General features: G+C 44.1%; 1 protein-coding gene across 1 annotated transcript in view; it reads right to left on the bottom strand.

The window, feature by feature from the left end:
• LOC139575342 (nuclear receptor corepressor 2-like) overlaps nucleotides 1–13,706 on the bottom strand; it is a 189,969-nt gene that overhangs the window by 50,176 nt on the left and 126,087 nt on the right. The window contains exons 15-17 of the mRNA XM_071400266.1: nucleotides 7,568–7,755; nucleotides 3,551–3,711; nucleotides 1,226–1,288 (exon numbers count right to left, since the gene is read on the bottom strand). Coding sequence (XP_071256367.1) covers nucleotides 1,226–1,288; nucleotides 3,551–3,711; nucleotides 7,568–7,755 — 412 coding nt within the window. The remainder of the gene's footprint in view (nucleotides 1–1,225; nucleotides 1,289–3,550; nucleotides 3,712–7,567; nucleotides 7,756–13,706) is intronic.

The raw sequence follows: 13,706 nt of genomic DNA, 5'->3' as shown, positions 1-13,706 counted from the left end.
AGCAATGGCGGAGTGGGGGGTTGAAAGATCCCCTCCCCCCTGGACAGGGGCCCTGTGGTTGTGGTTACATAAGCCCTTCATAGAAGCCCAGCTCCCACCGGGCTGCAGGACTAATCCCCTGGGATGCAGCGGCCCACTAATCCCAGTGCGGGAGAATGGAGTTGAAGACATTAAGCAGGATTACTACTCAGGGCCATGTTCAAGGGCCAGCGCCAGTCATTACAACAGCACCCCGAGACTGAGTCTGCAGACTGCCAGCAGCAGGAGAAATAACACCACGAGACAGAATGACTGGGTGTCTGCTGTATAGGATTTCTCCCTTCACTAGCACATTCATGGTGATAAAGGAACTTCTTTTGAAAAAATAGGATTACACAACAGATCGGCTAGTGCTCTGCTGAATTACAAGACAGGTATTAGTCATACCCAGAACTGAAAATCATACAGAGAATCCATGACACGTCATCAAAACAGGCCAAAACCGTCCCGCATGGTATTTTTTGGGGGGCTCCCCAAAGTTTTTCAGTAAAGTTTGAGGAAATCTGTTCCCAAGTATTCCCATAAAAAAAGTAATCAAGTAATCAAGCTAAGGAATGATTGTTATTGTCAAATACAATATTTTATTGGGCTTAGTTGTGGTCAATTTGCAGAGTACAAGTTATTATAATTACGTTGTGGCCCATTGACCATATACTCCGAGGCTGAATCTAGTTACCTACCACTGCTGTAGACTGAGCTGTGTGCAGCACACGCAACACAACTACACCACAGCAAACAGACAGGCAGAATCACAGCCACCTTCTCTCTGCAGGACCCACAGGCCAGGCGAGGCCAGGGTAATCTTCAGTCAAAGACAATAAACAGGCCATGTAAAGAGTAAACAGACTTCTGCAGTTGGAGCTGTTCTAGCCAAAGATAAGAGGGTGGGACTTTTACAGTGGCTTCAGAAACAGCCATGGCAGGCGTAGCAGCAGAGTGGAGCCCCACACAGCTCTGCAAACAGACAGACAGACAGACAGACAGACAGCACGTGGCTCCAGCCTAGCCTATCTGACAGGAAGTCACAGGCACATGCACTTGTCACCACTTTCGAGAAAACCTCGCCAAGCTAATTCTATGGGCGGTTTTCTCTTTGACAAGGAAAGTTTTCTTTTGAATGACAATGGCGCTGCTGGGTCGTATTTCAAACACAGAGGTAACTTGTTTTTGTTTGATTTTTCTTTACCTTTTTTGGCGGTTTCCATCTCCTCCTCAGTCCAGCGAGAGCTCTCATTCATCTCCAGATTGGCTGAAAGGATAAAAGCAGAACCACCACGTTAGAAAGCGGGCAGGAGGGAGGGGAGGGAAGTCTCAAGTAGACAGAGAGAGCGAGCGACTGACTGACCGAGAGAGAGAGGGAGAGACAGAGAGAGAGAAAAGAAAGAGAAAAGCTAGGGGGCAGGGTTGTCTTTGCTGCTTGCTGGTGCAGCACGGTAGAGCCGGTCGACAGGGGCTGTTAGTTTAAGAGGAGAAAGTCAGTTAATGATTAGAGACATAATAAGTGGTTGTTCCACCTGTATACAGTAGGGACCAGCCTGACCCTGGCAGAAGAGAAGACAGGAAAGAAAACGAGAAGAGGAGATGAGCTGTGGTTTCAGTGCTGTTGTGTCCTCTCTGTAGGGCTGTGACGGGCACAGTAACAGCAGGCGAGGAAGGAGAAACAAGCCCAGTAACAGTGAGAAGAGAAACTAGAGATACTGATCAGAACAGAGCCCCTCTGGCTGGATCAGGCCACCTGGGGATTCCCAGGGACAAACCCACAGCAGCAGGAGCAACCAACCACCCACTGAAGTGTTGAAACATCAAAACCCTAATCGCCTACAGCTACAGCGAGTGTGTGTGTGTGTGTGTGTGTGTGTGTGTGTGTGTGTGTGTGTGTGTGTGTGTGTGTGTGTGTGTGTGTGTGTGTGTGTGTGTGTGTGTGTGTGTGTGTGTGTGTGTGTGTGTATATAAAGGCAGCCTTGCAAACTGCAGAGAGAATAAAAAGCTGAGACAGATGAGTATTGCTGCCTTAATGAGTACGTTCAGGATACTTTAAAGAAATTAGACGGGGAAACTCGCATTAACGCCCATTGTGTACATTGCCCTACATTGTCAATGAGCCATGTGGTGCATTCTGGGAAATTCTGGGAAGGGGAGTGCACTCCAAGGAGTGAATGGGAGTCAATTGGGCGCTAGCTGTACATAGTCCATCTGTAAATAGCCCACCCAATCTACCTACCTCATCCCCATACTGTTTTTATTTACTTTTCTGCTCTTTTGCACACCAGTATCTCTACTTGCATATCATCATCTGCTCATTTATCACTCCAGTGTTAATCTGCTAAATTGTAATTCTTTGCTACTATGGCCTATTTATTGCCTACCTCCTCATGCCTTTTGCACACAATGTATATAGACTTTCTTTTTTTCTACTGTGTCATTGACTTGTTTATTGTTTATTCCATGTGTAACTCTGTGTTCCTGTCTGTGTCACACTGCTTTGCTTTATCTTGGCCAGGTCGCAGTTGTAAATGACAACTTGTTCTCAACTGGCCTACCTGATTAAATAAAGGCGATTTTTTTTACTTATTTATTTATATTTTTTATAAATAGCTCAAAAACCCAACATTAGCATGAATTACGTAAACAAAAAGCACAACATTACAAATCTTTTCCGAGATGTGAGATAATTAACTTGTTCTCTGTAATATCGTATAGCTTTGAAATCGTGACATTACATACTTGAGGAAAATAGGCACACTGACTCATAATCTGACTTTTAGAAGGGATTGCGTGACGATTATCTTAGCAACCGCGTGACGCAGCATAACAATGTGAACGCAATTGATCGACAGTCTGTTGGTATTTTGGTATTTTATTACGATCCCCATTAGCAAAAGTAGCAGCTACTCTTCCTGGGGTCCACACAAAACATGACATAATACAAAACATCAATAGACAAGAACAGCTCAAGGACTGAACTACATACATTTATGTAGGGGCATTATACGTTCCTCCATTCACTGGCCATTGAGATTCCCATCTCCTCATTTCTTAAAGCATCCCTGGTATTTTCTCATTAAGTATCAATTTATTGTCTCTCTCTTGTTTAGGCAAAAATGATCTTAAAGGCACCTTCCAGGCCAAGGTGTGTGTGTGTTCGGTGCACGTGTCAAATTGTTTTGAGACAGATCTACAGTGCACCCTTGTGGTGTGGGATATCAGGAGGGAAATAAACACAACAATGACGGGAGTGTTCATATGCTCAGTTCACATTAAATCAGGTGGACCTACTAAACAGATGTGCTTCAGCAATATCATGGCCATATTTGTCCTTCAAACATATCGCCAATCAGCGACATTTCAGACCAAAATACAGACGTTAAATATTTCTGCTCAGAGAGAACCTGGCTCTTTCGGTTTATGAGATGTGTGATGAAAATCTAGTCAGGTGAAAAGAGCAGTGGGTAAAGATGCAGTGAAAGACATCATGCGGCAGTGTAGACTATAGCAGTAGAGTGAGACGTACCGAGTTCACCGCTGAGCGGCGGCGTGGCGGTCTCCTCCACCTCGCTGGTCATGGAGCGGGTGATGCGGCCCTTGCGCCGGCCCTGGCTGTTAGCCGTGCGTCGACCCTTTAAGGCCACCGTGGGCTCTTTGTCTTCCCCGTCCTCACCAGAGGTGTCGTCCCTGCAGGGAGAGTGTCAGTCACACCACCTTCATCATCATGATTACCCTCCTCTTCCTCACTGCCTGGCCTGCACATGTGTACTGTTTAGTTTGTTAACTTAAAACCTGACAAAGTGCAGAGGTCTGTCTGGGTTAAAAAACAGAAAATAACTACAGTATGTGCCAAAGCACACACAGACGTGCACAGGCACGCACACACACAGGCCTCAAGGCTCAGGAGAGTAGTTTGGAGTTTTGCAAGCATGGCGATATATCCCGTCAGTGTCATGGCAGGCTAACAGATAAACAGTGATTTTGTAGCCGGTGTTCTTCCATTCATTTTCAACAGGTCCGGCATCATTATTCTAAGACGGGCCTGTCCTGCTACCTTGCACACCAGATATAGCAGCATCAGCTGTGCCAGGGGTTACAGGCAGCCACCACAGGGGGAGTGGGAGTCAGGGACTCCTCTGCCTGCTCTCCTCAGCCCAAGTACTGGAAGCACTGAAGATGCTTCATCATGATCAACACCACTCATTCAGACAGGCAGGACAACTCCTGTTCACTGTTCTGTTTGTCAGCAGCACCAAACAACTCCAACTTGTCCAACCTCTGTTCAGAGAGCTGGGAGCCTCACTAGAAGATTGGACATGATGATGGACTTCCAACATTCACTGTTCTTCCCTGTGAAACATGCGACTCTCATGAAGACAACAACACTGCATTGAGTGAGTGCTGTTCCACTGCTCACATAGATTGCAGTGCTCAGCAGCACTGACTGAATTCACCATCCTCCTCTCCATCACGCTGGAACTGTGCCTACAGAGATGCCAGGGCAAGGCAGCATCACACAGCAGATCACACACTCTGGAGCTCCCAGCTCTGGAGACTTGCTGGATTATTGTAGCAACCGACAGTACAGTAACTGTGCTGCTAGGCTGTCAATCATATCCCTTTTCCCCCCATCGAAAAATAAAATAAGTATGGAATCTTAAAAATGTGACTTTTGGTAGCCTATTGGGAGTGAGAGAAGAAAAACAGGAAAACAGCTGTTTATAAAAGTAGGAGGAGAAGGATTACGCAACAGATCGGCTAGAGTTCTGATGAATTACAAGACAGGTATTAGTCACACCAAGAACTGAAAATCATACAGAGAATCTATGACACGTCATCTAAACATGGCCACAACACAAGAACTAGGGCTCACAGTGAAACCGCATTTCGTCAGATATGCAAAGAGTATGAGGTTACAAACGATCATTTTCACACCCAAACATGAAATAGACAAGAGGAGTACCATTTATATCTAGTGAAACACGTAGCATTGGTTGCATTCTTATCTCTCCAATATACAGTGCATTCGGAAAGTATTCAGACCACTTTTTCCACATTTTGTTACGTTAAAGCCTTATTCTATAATGGATTAAATAGTTTCCCCCCCCCAATCTACACACAATACCCCATAATGACAAAGCGAAAACAGGTTTATTGAAATTTAAAATATAAAACAGAAATATCTTTCTTACATAAGTATGAGATTCAAAATTGAGCTCAGGTGCATCCCGTTTCCATTGATCATCCTTGAGATGTTTCTACAACTTGATTGGAGTCCACCTGTGGTAAATTCAATTGATTGGACATGATTTGGAAAGGCACACACCTGTCTATATAAGGTCCCACAGTTGACAGTGCATGTCAGAGCAAAACCCAAGCCATGAGGTTAAAGGAATTGTCCGTAGAGCTCCGAGACTGGATTGTGTCGAGGCACAGATCTGGGGAAGGGTACCAAAACATTTCTGCAGAATTGAAGGTCCCAAAGAACACAGTGGCCTACCCATTCTTAAATGGAAGAAGTTTCAAACAACCAAGACTCTTCCTAGAGCTGTTCCCCCAGCCAAACTGAGCAATCTGGGGAGAAGGGCTTTGGTCAGGGAGGTGACCAAGAACCCGATGGTCAGTCTGACAGAGCTCTAAAGTTCCTCTGTGGAGTTAGGAGAACCTTCCAGAAGGACAACCATCTCTGCAGTACTCCACCAATCAGGCTTTATGGTAGATTGACCAGACGGAAGCCACTCCTCAGTAGAAGGCACATGACGGCCTGCTTGGAGATTTCCAAAAGGCACCTAAAGGACTCTCAGACCATGAGGAACAAGATTCTTTGGTCTGATCAAACCAAGATTGAACTCTTTGGCCTAAATGCCAAGCGTCACATCTGAAAGAAACCTGGCACCATCACTACGGTGAAGCACGGTGGTAGTAGCACCATGCTGTGGGGATGTTTTTCAGCAGCAGGGACTGGGAGACTAGTCAGGACCGAGACAAAGATGAACGGGTCAAAGTACAGAGAGATCCTTGATGAAAACCTGCTCCACAGCGCTCAGGACCTCAGACTGGGGCGAAGGTTCACCTTCCAACAGGACAACGACCCTAAGCACACAGCCAAGATAACGCAGAAGTGCCTTTGGGACAAGTCTCTGAAAGTCCTTTAGTGGCCCAGCTAGAGCCTGGACTTGAACCCAATCTAATATCTCTGGAAAGACCTGAAAATAGCTGTGCAGCGACGCTCCCCATCCAATCTCAGAGCTTGAGAAGAGAAGAATGGGAGAAACTCCAAAAATACAAGCTTGTAGTGTCATACCAAAGAAGATTAGAGGCTGTAATCGCTGCCAAAGGAGCTTCAACAAAGTACTGAGTAAAGGGTCTAAATACTTATGTAAAAGTGATATTTCAGTTGTTTTATAAAAAAAAAAATGCAAAAAAGCCTTTCAATTTGACAGAGTATTTTGTGTAGATCATTGACAAAAAATGACAAATTAAATACATTTTAATCCCAACAAAAATGTGGGAAAAAATACTTTCTGGAGGCACTGTAGGTTTAAAACCTCTGAAAAAATGTAATAAGGAATCTTAAAAATGTGACTTTTGGTAGCCTACTGGGAGTGAGAAAAAGAAAAACAGCTGTTTTTAAAAGTAAGAGATTATTACTTTTCCTAATCTAGTCAGGGTTATGATGATTACCCTTCCTGATCTAGTCAGGGTTATGATGATTACCCTTCCTGATCTAGTCAGGGTTATGATGATTACCCTTCCTGATCTAGTCAGGGTTATGATGATTACCCTTCCTGATCTAGTCAGGGTTATGATGATTACCCTTCCTGATCTAGTCAGGGTTATGATGATTACCCTTCCTGATCTAGTCAGGGTTATGATGATTACCCTTCCTGATCTAGTCAGGGTTATGATGATTACCCTTCCTGATCTAGTCAGGGTTATGATGATTACCCTTCCTGATCTAGTCAGGGTTATGATGATTACCCTTCCTGATCTAGTCAGGGTTATGATGATTACCCTTCCTGATCTAGTCAGGGTTATGATGATTACCCTTCCTGATCTAGTCAGGGTTATGATGATTACCCTTCCTGATCTAGTCAGGGTTATGATGATTACCCTTCCTAATCTAGTCAGGGTTATGATGATTACCCTTCCTGATCTAGTCAGGGTTATGATGATTACCCTTCCTGATCTAGTCAGGGTTATGATGATTACCCTTCCTGATCTAGTCAGGGTTATGATGATTACCCTTCCTGATCTAGTCAGGGTTATGATGATTACCCTTCCTGATCTAGTCAGGGTTATGATGATTACCCTTCCTGATCTAGTCAGGGTTATGATGATTACCCTTCCTGATCTAGTCAGGGTTATGATGATTACCCTTCCTGATCTAGTCAGGGTTATGATGATTACCCTTCCTGATCTAGTCAGGGTTATGATGATTACCCTTCCTGATCTAGTCAGGGTTATGATGATTACCCTTCCTGATCTAGTCAGGGCAGCCAAATCTAACTCCATTTAGAGAGAGGAAGGCAAGCAAACTCACTTCATTACATCCTCCTTTTCTTCCCCCTCAGTCTTCTCCTCCTCCCTCTCTCCCTCCTTCTCTTTCTCCTTCTCCTCCTTGTCCTCCTGGCTGCTGCGGTTCACTTGTTGTTGTTGTTGCTGTTGTTGTTGTTGCTGTTGTTGTTGTTGCTGTTGTTGCTGCTGTTGCTGCTGCTGCTGTTGGCCATGCTGTTGGGGTGGAAGAAAAGACAGCAACATTTAGTTAGTTACAAACATGATCCCTGGTAACAGGAAACATGGTGTGAACACGCGCACACAGACGCACAGACTACATGCACACTTCCAGACATGTAAAACATAAGAACCTATATACACACACAAAAACATGAGCCGTGTAGTAGTGTTGAGGTCATTCTGCCATCAATACCAGTAGGTACACCACAAGGACAGCCCATATGCCTTCCTTCATCTGGCACCCAGAACCACTTCCTCTTCCACTTCCTGTCTGTCTGGGCTCAGGTTCATATCATGAAAGAAATACTGCAGACTGCCAAAGACCTGCCACTAACACTGTTATAACTGGTGGAAACTACACTTATTTGAGCATTGTAAAGGACAGTTGCCTCAGTATATGGGAATTGTGCTGTGTGCTAAGGTATTTTTCTGTAAATGGCTTTCTAGCTAGAGGTGAAGCCAATCCAATCCCATGTCTACTCTAATAACAGAGTCATTACATCTAGCTCTGGGCATGGAAACACAAAAAAGGCAGAGAACGAGAGTAAGAGAGGTGGAGGCTAAATCAAAATGGACCTTTCTCAGAGATACCTTCCTCCATTTGAACCATGTCACTAGACTTGATGTCCCACCTCTCTCAAAGATTAACTCAACCCAACGCAAATAAAAGCCATAACACTGATTGATTCTCCAGTGGATAAACATGGTCTCCCTCTCTCTCCCCCTCCCTCTCTCCCTCCCTCCCTCCCAATGGGAACCTGGAGACAACAAACAGCAGGCCAATCATCTCAATAGACTGCCATTATCTCTATGGAGTCATGCACCTCAACAGACCGAACAGCAAACTCACGGCCATTCACAGGTGTCTTAAATGAGTCAGGCCCAGGCAGGTGATATCTAAAAGCCTGCTACTGTATCTCTGCTACCCTGCTTTACAAACAAAAAAAAACAAAAATATTAATCAAGGCTGGGCGCTGATTAGCTTTTTTGTTGTTATTACTACGTACTCACCCACCTCTTGTTCTCTCTCTAGGTGTCATTAACGTTAGCTGTTGTGGTCCTGTTGAGCCATTTCCTCTACTCTCCCATTTCCCTCTCTCTTTTCCTACAAATCTCTCACTCGCCGACTCCCTCGCTCCCTCCCTATGTTCTCTCCCTGTGTTATTAGCGTTAGCCCCAGTGCTCAAGCAGCTCTGTTAACAAACCCGTAGTGTTTGTGTGCTGAGCTAAACGTTGACTAGCTAGGTAATGAGCTGAGGTGTCTCTGGGAGAAATGAGGAGACACCCAGCCACGACCACAGAAAGGTCGCTGGCTAATTAATGCACCATTTCATTAGCACCCACCACACCACCGTTGGATTAAATGCCTAACACCTGATCTGGGCCTAAGTAATAACTGGGAGCTAATTAGCAATGGAAACCACCTGTTTAAAAAAAATCTTGTCAATACGGACACATTAGTGCTGACACGATCCCACTGCTCAAGACAGAGTCCCATGGGTATGTTACCTCTACATGTAAGTTCTACTGACAAACGTCCTTCACCTAATGCCTTCAAGTGTGGAGTGGTTAGGGGTGTTGCGGGCGGTCAGGAAATTTTGGCAGTTGGTGATTGTCAAGCATATAACTGTCGGTCTAACGGTTATTGAAAGTTAACTTCTCTAGGATAGGGGGCAGCATTTTCACTTTGGATGAATAGCGTGCCCAGAGTGAACTGCCTCCTACTCTGTCCCAGATGCTAATATATGCATATTATTATTACTATTGGATAGAAAACACTCTGAAGTTTCTAAAACTGTTTGAATGATGTCTGTGAGTATAACAGAACTCATATGGCACACAAAAACCTGAGACAAAATCCAAAACAGGAAGTGAGAATTCTGAGGCTGGTCGATTTTCAACTCATCGCCTATTCAAATGCCAGTAAGATATGGATCTGTTTGCACTTCCTCCGCCTTCCACTAGATGTCAACAGTCTGTAGAACGTTGAATTAAGCCTCTACTGTGATATTGAGCCGGATGGGAGGTGTTTCAGTCAGTGGTCTGGCAGATTGCCAGTTCCTGGTCACACGCATTCCACATGATATCGCCTTGCGTTCCATTACTTCTGTAGACACAAAGGAATTCTCCGGTTGGAACGTTATTGAATATTTATGATAACATCCTGAAGATTGATTCTCTACTTAGTTTGACAAGTTTATTCGACCTGTAATATAACTTTTTGAAGTTTTCGTCCGACGTTATGTGGGACCTGCGCGAGCGTTTGGACATGTGTACTAAACGTGCTAGCAAAAGTAGCTACTTGGACATAATTAATGGACATTATCGAACAAAACAACAATTTATTGTGGAACTAGGATTCCTGGGAGTGCATTCTGATGATCATCAATGGTAAGGGAATATTTATGATGTAATTTCGTATTTCTGTTGACTCCAACATGGCGGAGAAATGTTGTTTATATCTGAGCACCGTCTCAGATTATTGCATGGTTTGCTTTTTCCGTAAAGTTTTTTTGAAATCTGACACAGCGGTTGCATTAAGAACAAGTCTATCTTTAATTCTATGTAAAACATGTATCTTTCATCAAAGTTTATGATGAGTATTTCTGTTATTTGATGTGGCTCGCTGCAATTTCTCCGGATATTTTGGAGGGATTTCTGAACATGGCGCCAATGTAAACTGAGATTTGTGGATATAAATATACACATTATCGAACAAAACATACATGTATTGTGTAACATGATGTCCTATGAGTGTCATCTGATGAAGATCATCAAAGGTTAGTGATTCATTTTATCTCCATTTCTGCTTTTTGTGACTCCTAACTTTGGCTGGGAAAATGGCTGTGTTTTTCTGTGGCTATGTACTGACCTAACATAATCGTTTGGTGTGCTTTCGCCGTAAATCCTTTTTGAAATCAGACATGTTCGCTGGATTCACAACATGTGTAGCTTTAATTTGGTGTCTTTCATGTGTGATTTCATGAAAGATTGTTTTTTATAGTAATATGTTTGAATTTGGCGCGCTGCATTTTTACTGGCTTTTGGCCAAGTGGGACGTTAGCGTCCCACATACCCTAGAGAGGTTAATGAACAAACACATTTAGCTTTTCCTGACTTCCACACATAGCCTACAAACCACTAATGCAGACCTATGGAACATCTACATTTTAATAAGTCTAATAAATCCATGTAATATAGACTACACCATCACAATATATCCATTTATTTTAGACGGGTCTAAAGAGGCATGATTTGAAGAAAATGTTGTCTATTTCAGAAGAACAGATAAGCATACTCTGACTTGTCCTTATGTTAGTTCCTGATCTGGCTATGCCATATGGCTGTGGGCTACACTAGTTCATTTAGCTGACAAGATTTGCTTAGAATTCCATGGCATTACTTTATAGTAGGAATAATACAATTGAACAAAGCTGAATAAAATATAAATATTTTCTCCTAATGATTTGAGGGAGTGTGAACATGCAGTTGTGAGAAGACTGCATGAATCAGGCCTTCATGGTCAAATTGCTGCAATGAAACCACTACTAAAGGACACTAATAATAAGAAGAGACATGCTTGGGCCAAGAAACACGAGCAATGGACATTAGACTGGTGGAAATCTGTCCATTGTCTGATGAGTCCAAATTTAAGATTCTTGGTTCCAACTGCAGTGTCTTTGTGAGACGCAGGTGAACGGATGATCTCCGCATGTGTGGATCCAACTGTGAACCATAGAGGAAGAGGTGTGATGGTGCTTTGCTGGTGACACTGTCTGTGATTTATTAGAACTCAAGGTACACTTAACCTGCATGGCTACCACAGCATTCTGCAGCGATACGCCATCCCATTTGGTTTGCGCTTTGTGGGACTATCGTTTGTTTTACAACAGGACAATGACCCAACACCTCCAGGCTGTGTAAGGGCTATTTGACCAAGAAGGCGAGTGATGAGTGCTGTATCAGATGACCTGGCCTCCACAATCACCTGACCTCAACCCAAATGAGATGGTTTGGGATGAGTTGGACAACAGCGTGAAGGAGAAGCAGTCAACAAGTGCTCAGCATATGTGGGAACTCCTTCAAGACTGTTGGGAAAACATTCCAGGTGAAGCTGGTTGAGAGAATGCCAAGAGTGTGCAAAGCTGTCATCAAGGCAAAGGGTGGCTACTTTGATGAACCTCAAATATAAAATACATTTTGATTTGTTTAACACTTTTTTGGTTACTACATGATTCCATATGTGTTATTTCATAGTTTTAATATCTTCACTATTATTCTACAACATAGAAAATAGTACAAATAAAGAAAAACCCTTGAATGAGTAGGTGTGTCCAAACTTTTGACTGGTACTGTACACTAAATAATATCTGTGTGAAATTTGTTTTGATTTAGAATGGAACATTATCATGCATGTGTCTCGAAACAGGGCCAGTGAAAGAAACGCATGTCATCTATGCAGTTAAACAGCGAATGGAGGAAGCTTTTCCCGTGGTTCATTTTCATGCCAGCCAGGTAAGCTATCAAATCAAATCAAATTTTATTTGTCACATACACATGGTTAGCAGATGTTAATGCGAGTGTAGCGAAATGCTTGTGCTTCTAGTTCCGACAATGCAGTAATAACCAACAAGTAATCTAACCTAACAATTCCACAACTACTACCTTATACACACAAGTGTAAAGGGATAAAGAATATGTACATAAAGATATATGAATGAGTGATGGTACAGAACGGCATAGGCAAGATGCAGTAGATGGTATAGAGTACAGTCTATACATATGAGATGAGTAATGTAGGGTATGTAAACATTATATTAAGTGGCATTGTTTAAAGTGGCTAGTGATACATTTTTACATAATTTCCATCAATTCCCATTATTAAAGTGGCTGGAGTTGAGTCAGTATGTTGGCAGCGGCCACTAAATGTTAGTGGTTGCTGTTTAACAGTCTGATGGCCTTGAGATAGAAGCTGTTTTTCAGTCTCTCGGTCCCTTCTTTGATGCACCTGTACTGACCTCGCCTTCTGGATGATAGCGGGGTGAACAGGCAGTGGCTCGGGTGGTTGTTGTCCTTGATGATATTTATGGCCTTCCTGTGACATCGGGTGGTGTAGGTGTCCTGGAGGGCAGGTAGTTTGCCCCCGGTGATGCGTTGTGCAGACCTCACTACCCTCTGGAGAGCCTTACGGTTGTGGGCGGAGCAGTTGCCGTACCAGGCGGTGATACAGCCCGACAGGATGCTCTCGATTGTGCATCTGTAGAAGTTTGTGAGTGCGCTCCTGCGCCTTCTTCACAACACTGTCTGTGTGGGTGGACCAATTCAGTTTGTCCGTGATGTGTACACCGAGGAACTTAAAACTTTCCACCTTCTCCACTACTGTCCCGTCGATGTGGATAGGGCGGTGCTCCCTCTGCTGTTTCCTGAAGTCCACAATCATCTCCTTTGTTTTGTTGACGTTGAGTGTGAGGTTATTTTCCTGACACCACACTCCGAGGGCCCTCACCTCCTCCCTGTAGGCCGTCTCGTCGTTGTTGGTAATCAAGCCTACCACTGTAGTGTCGTCCGCAAACTTGATGATTGAGTTGGAGGCGTGCATGGCCACGCAGTCGTGGGTGAACAGGGAGTACAGGAGAGGGCTCAGAACGCACCCTTGTGGGGCCCCAGTGTTGAGGATCAGCGGGTGGAGATGTTGTTACCTACCCTCACCACCTGGGGGCGGCCCGTCAGGAAGTCCAGGACCCAGTTGCACAGGACGGGGTCGAGACCCAGGGTCTCGAGCTTGATGACGAGTTTGGAGGGTACTATGTTGTTAAATGCTGAGCTGTAGTCGATGAACAGCATTCTCACATAGGTATTCCTCTTGTCCAGATGGGTTAGGGCAGTGTGCAGTGTGGTTACGATTGCGTCGTCTGTGGACCTATTGGGTCGGTAAGCAAATTGGA

The sequence above is a fragment of the Salvelinus alpinus genome, chromosome 5 (genome assembly GCF_045679555.1).
Source record: "Salvelinus alpinus chromosome 5, SLU_Salpinus.1, whole genome shotgun sequence".
Taxonomy (NCBI): domain Eukaryota; kingdom Metazoa; phylum Chordata; class Actinopteri; order Salmoniformes; family Salmonidae; genus Salvelinus; species Salvelinus alpinus.
The sequence above is the reverse complement of the archived record's forward strand: the minus strand, read 5'-3'. Positions and strand labels throughout refer to the sequence as shown.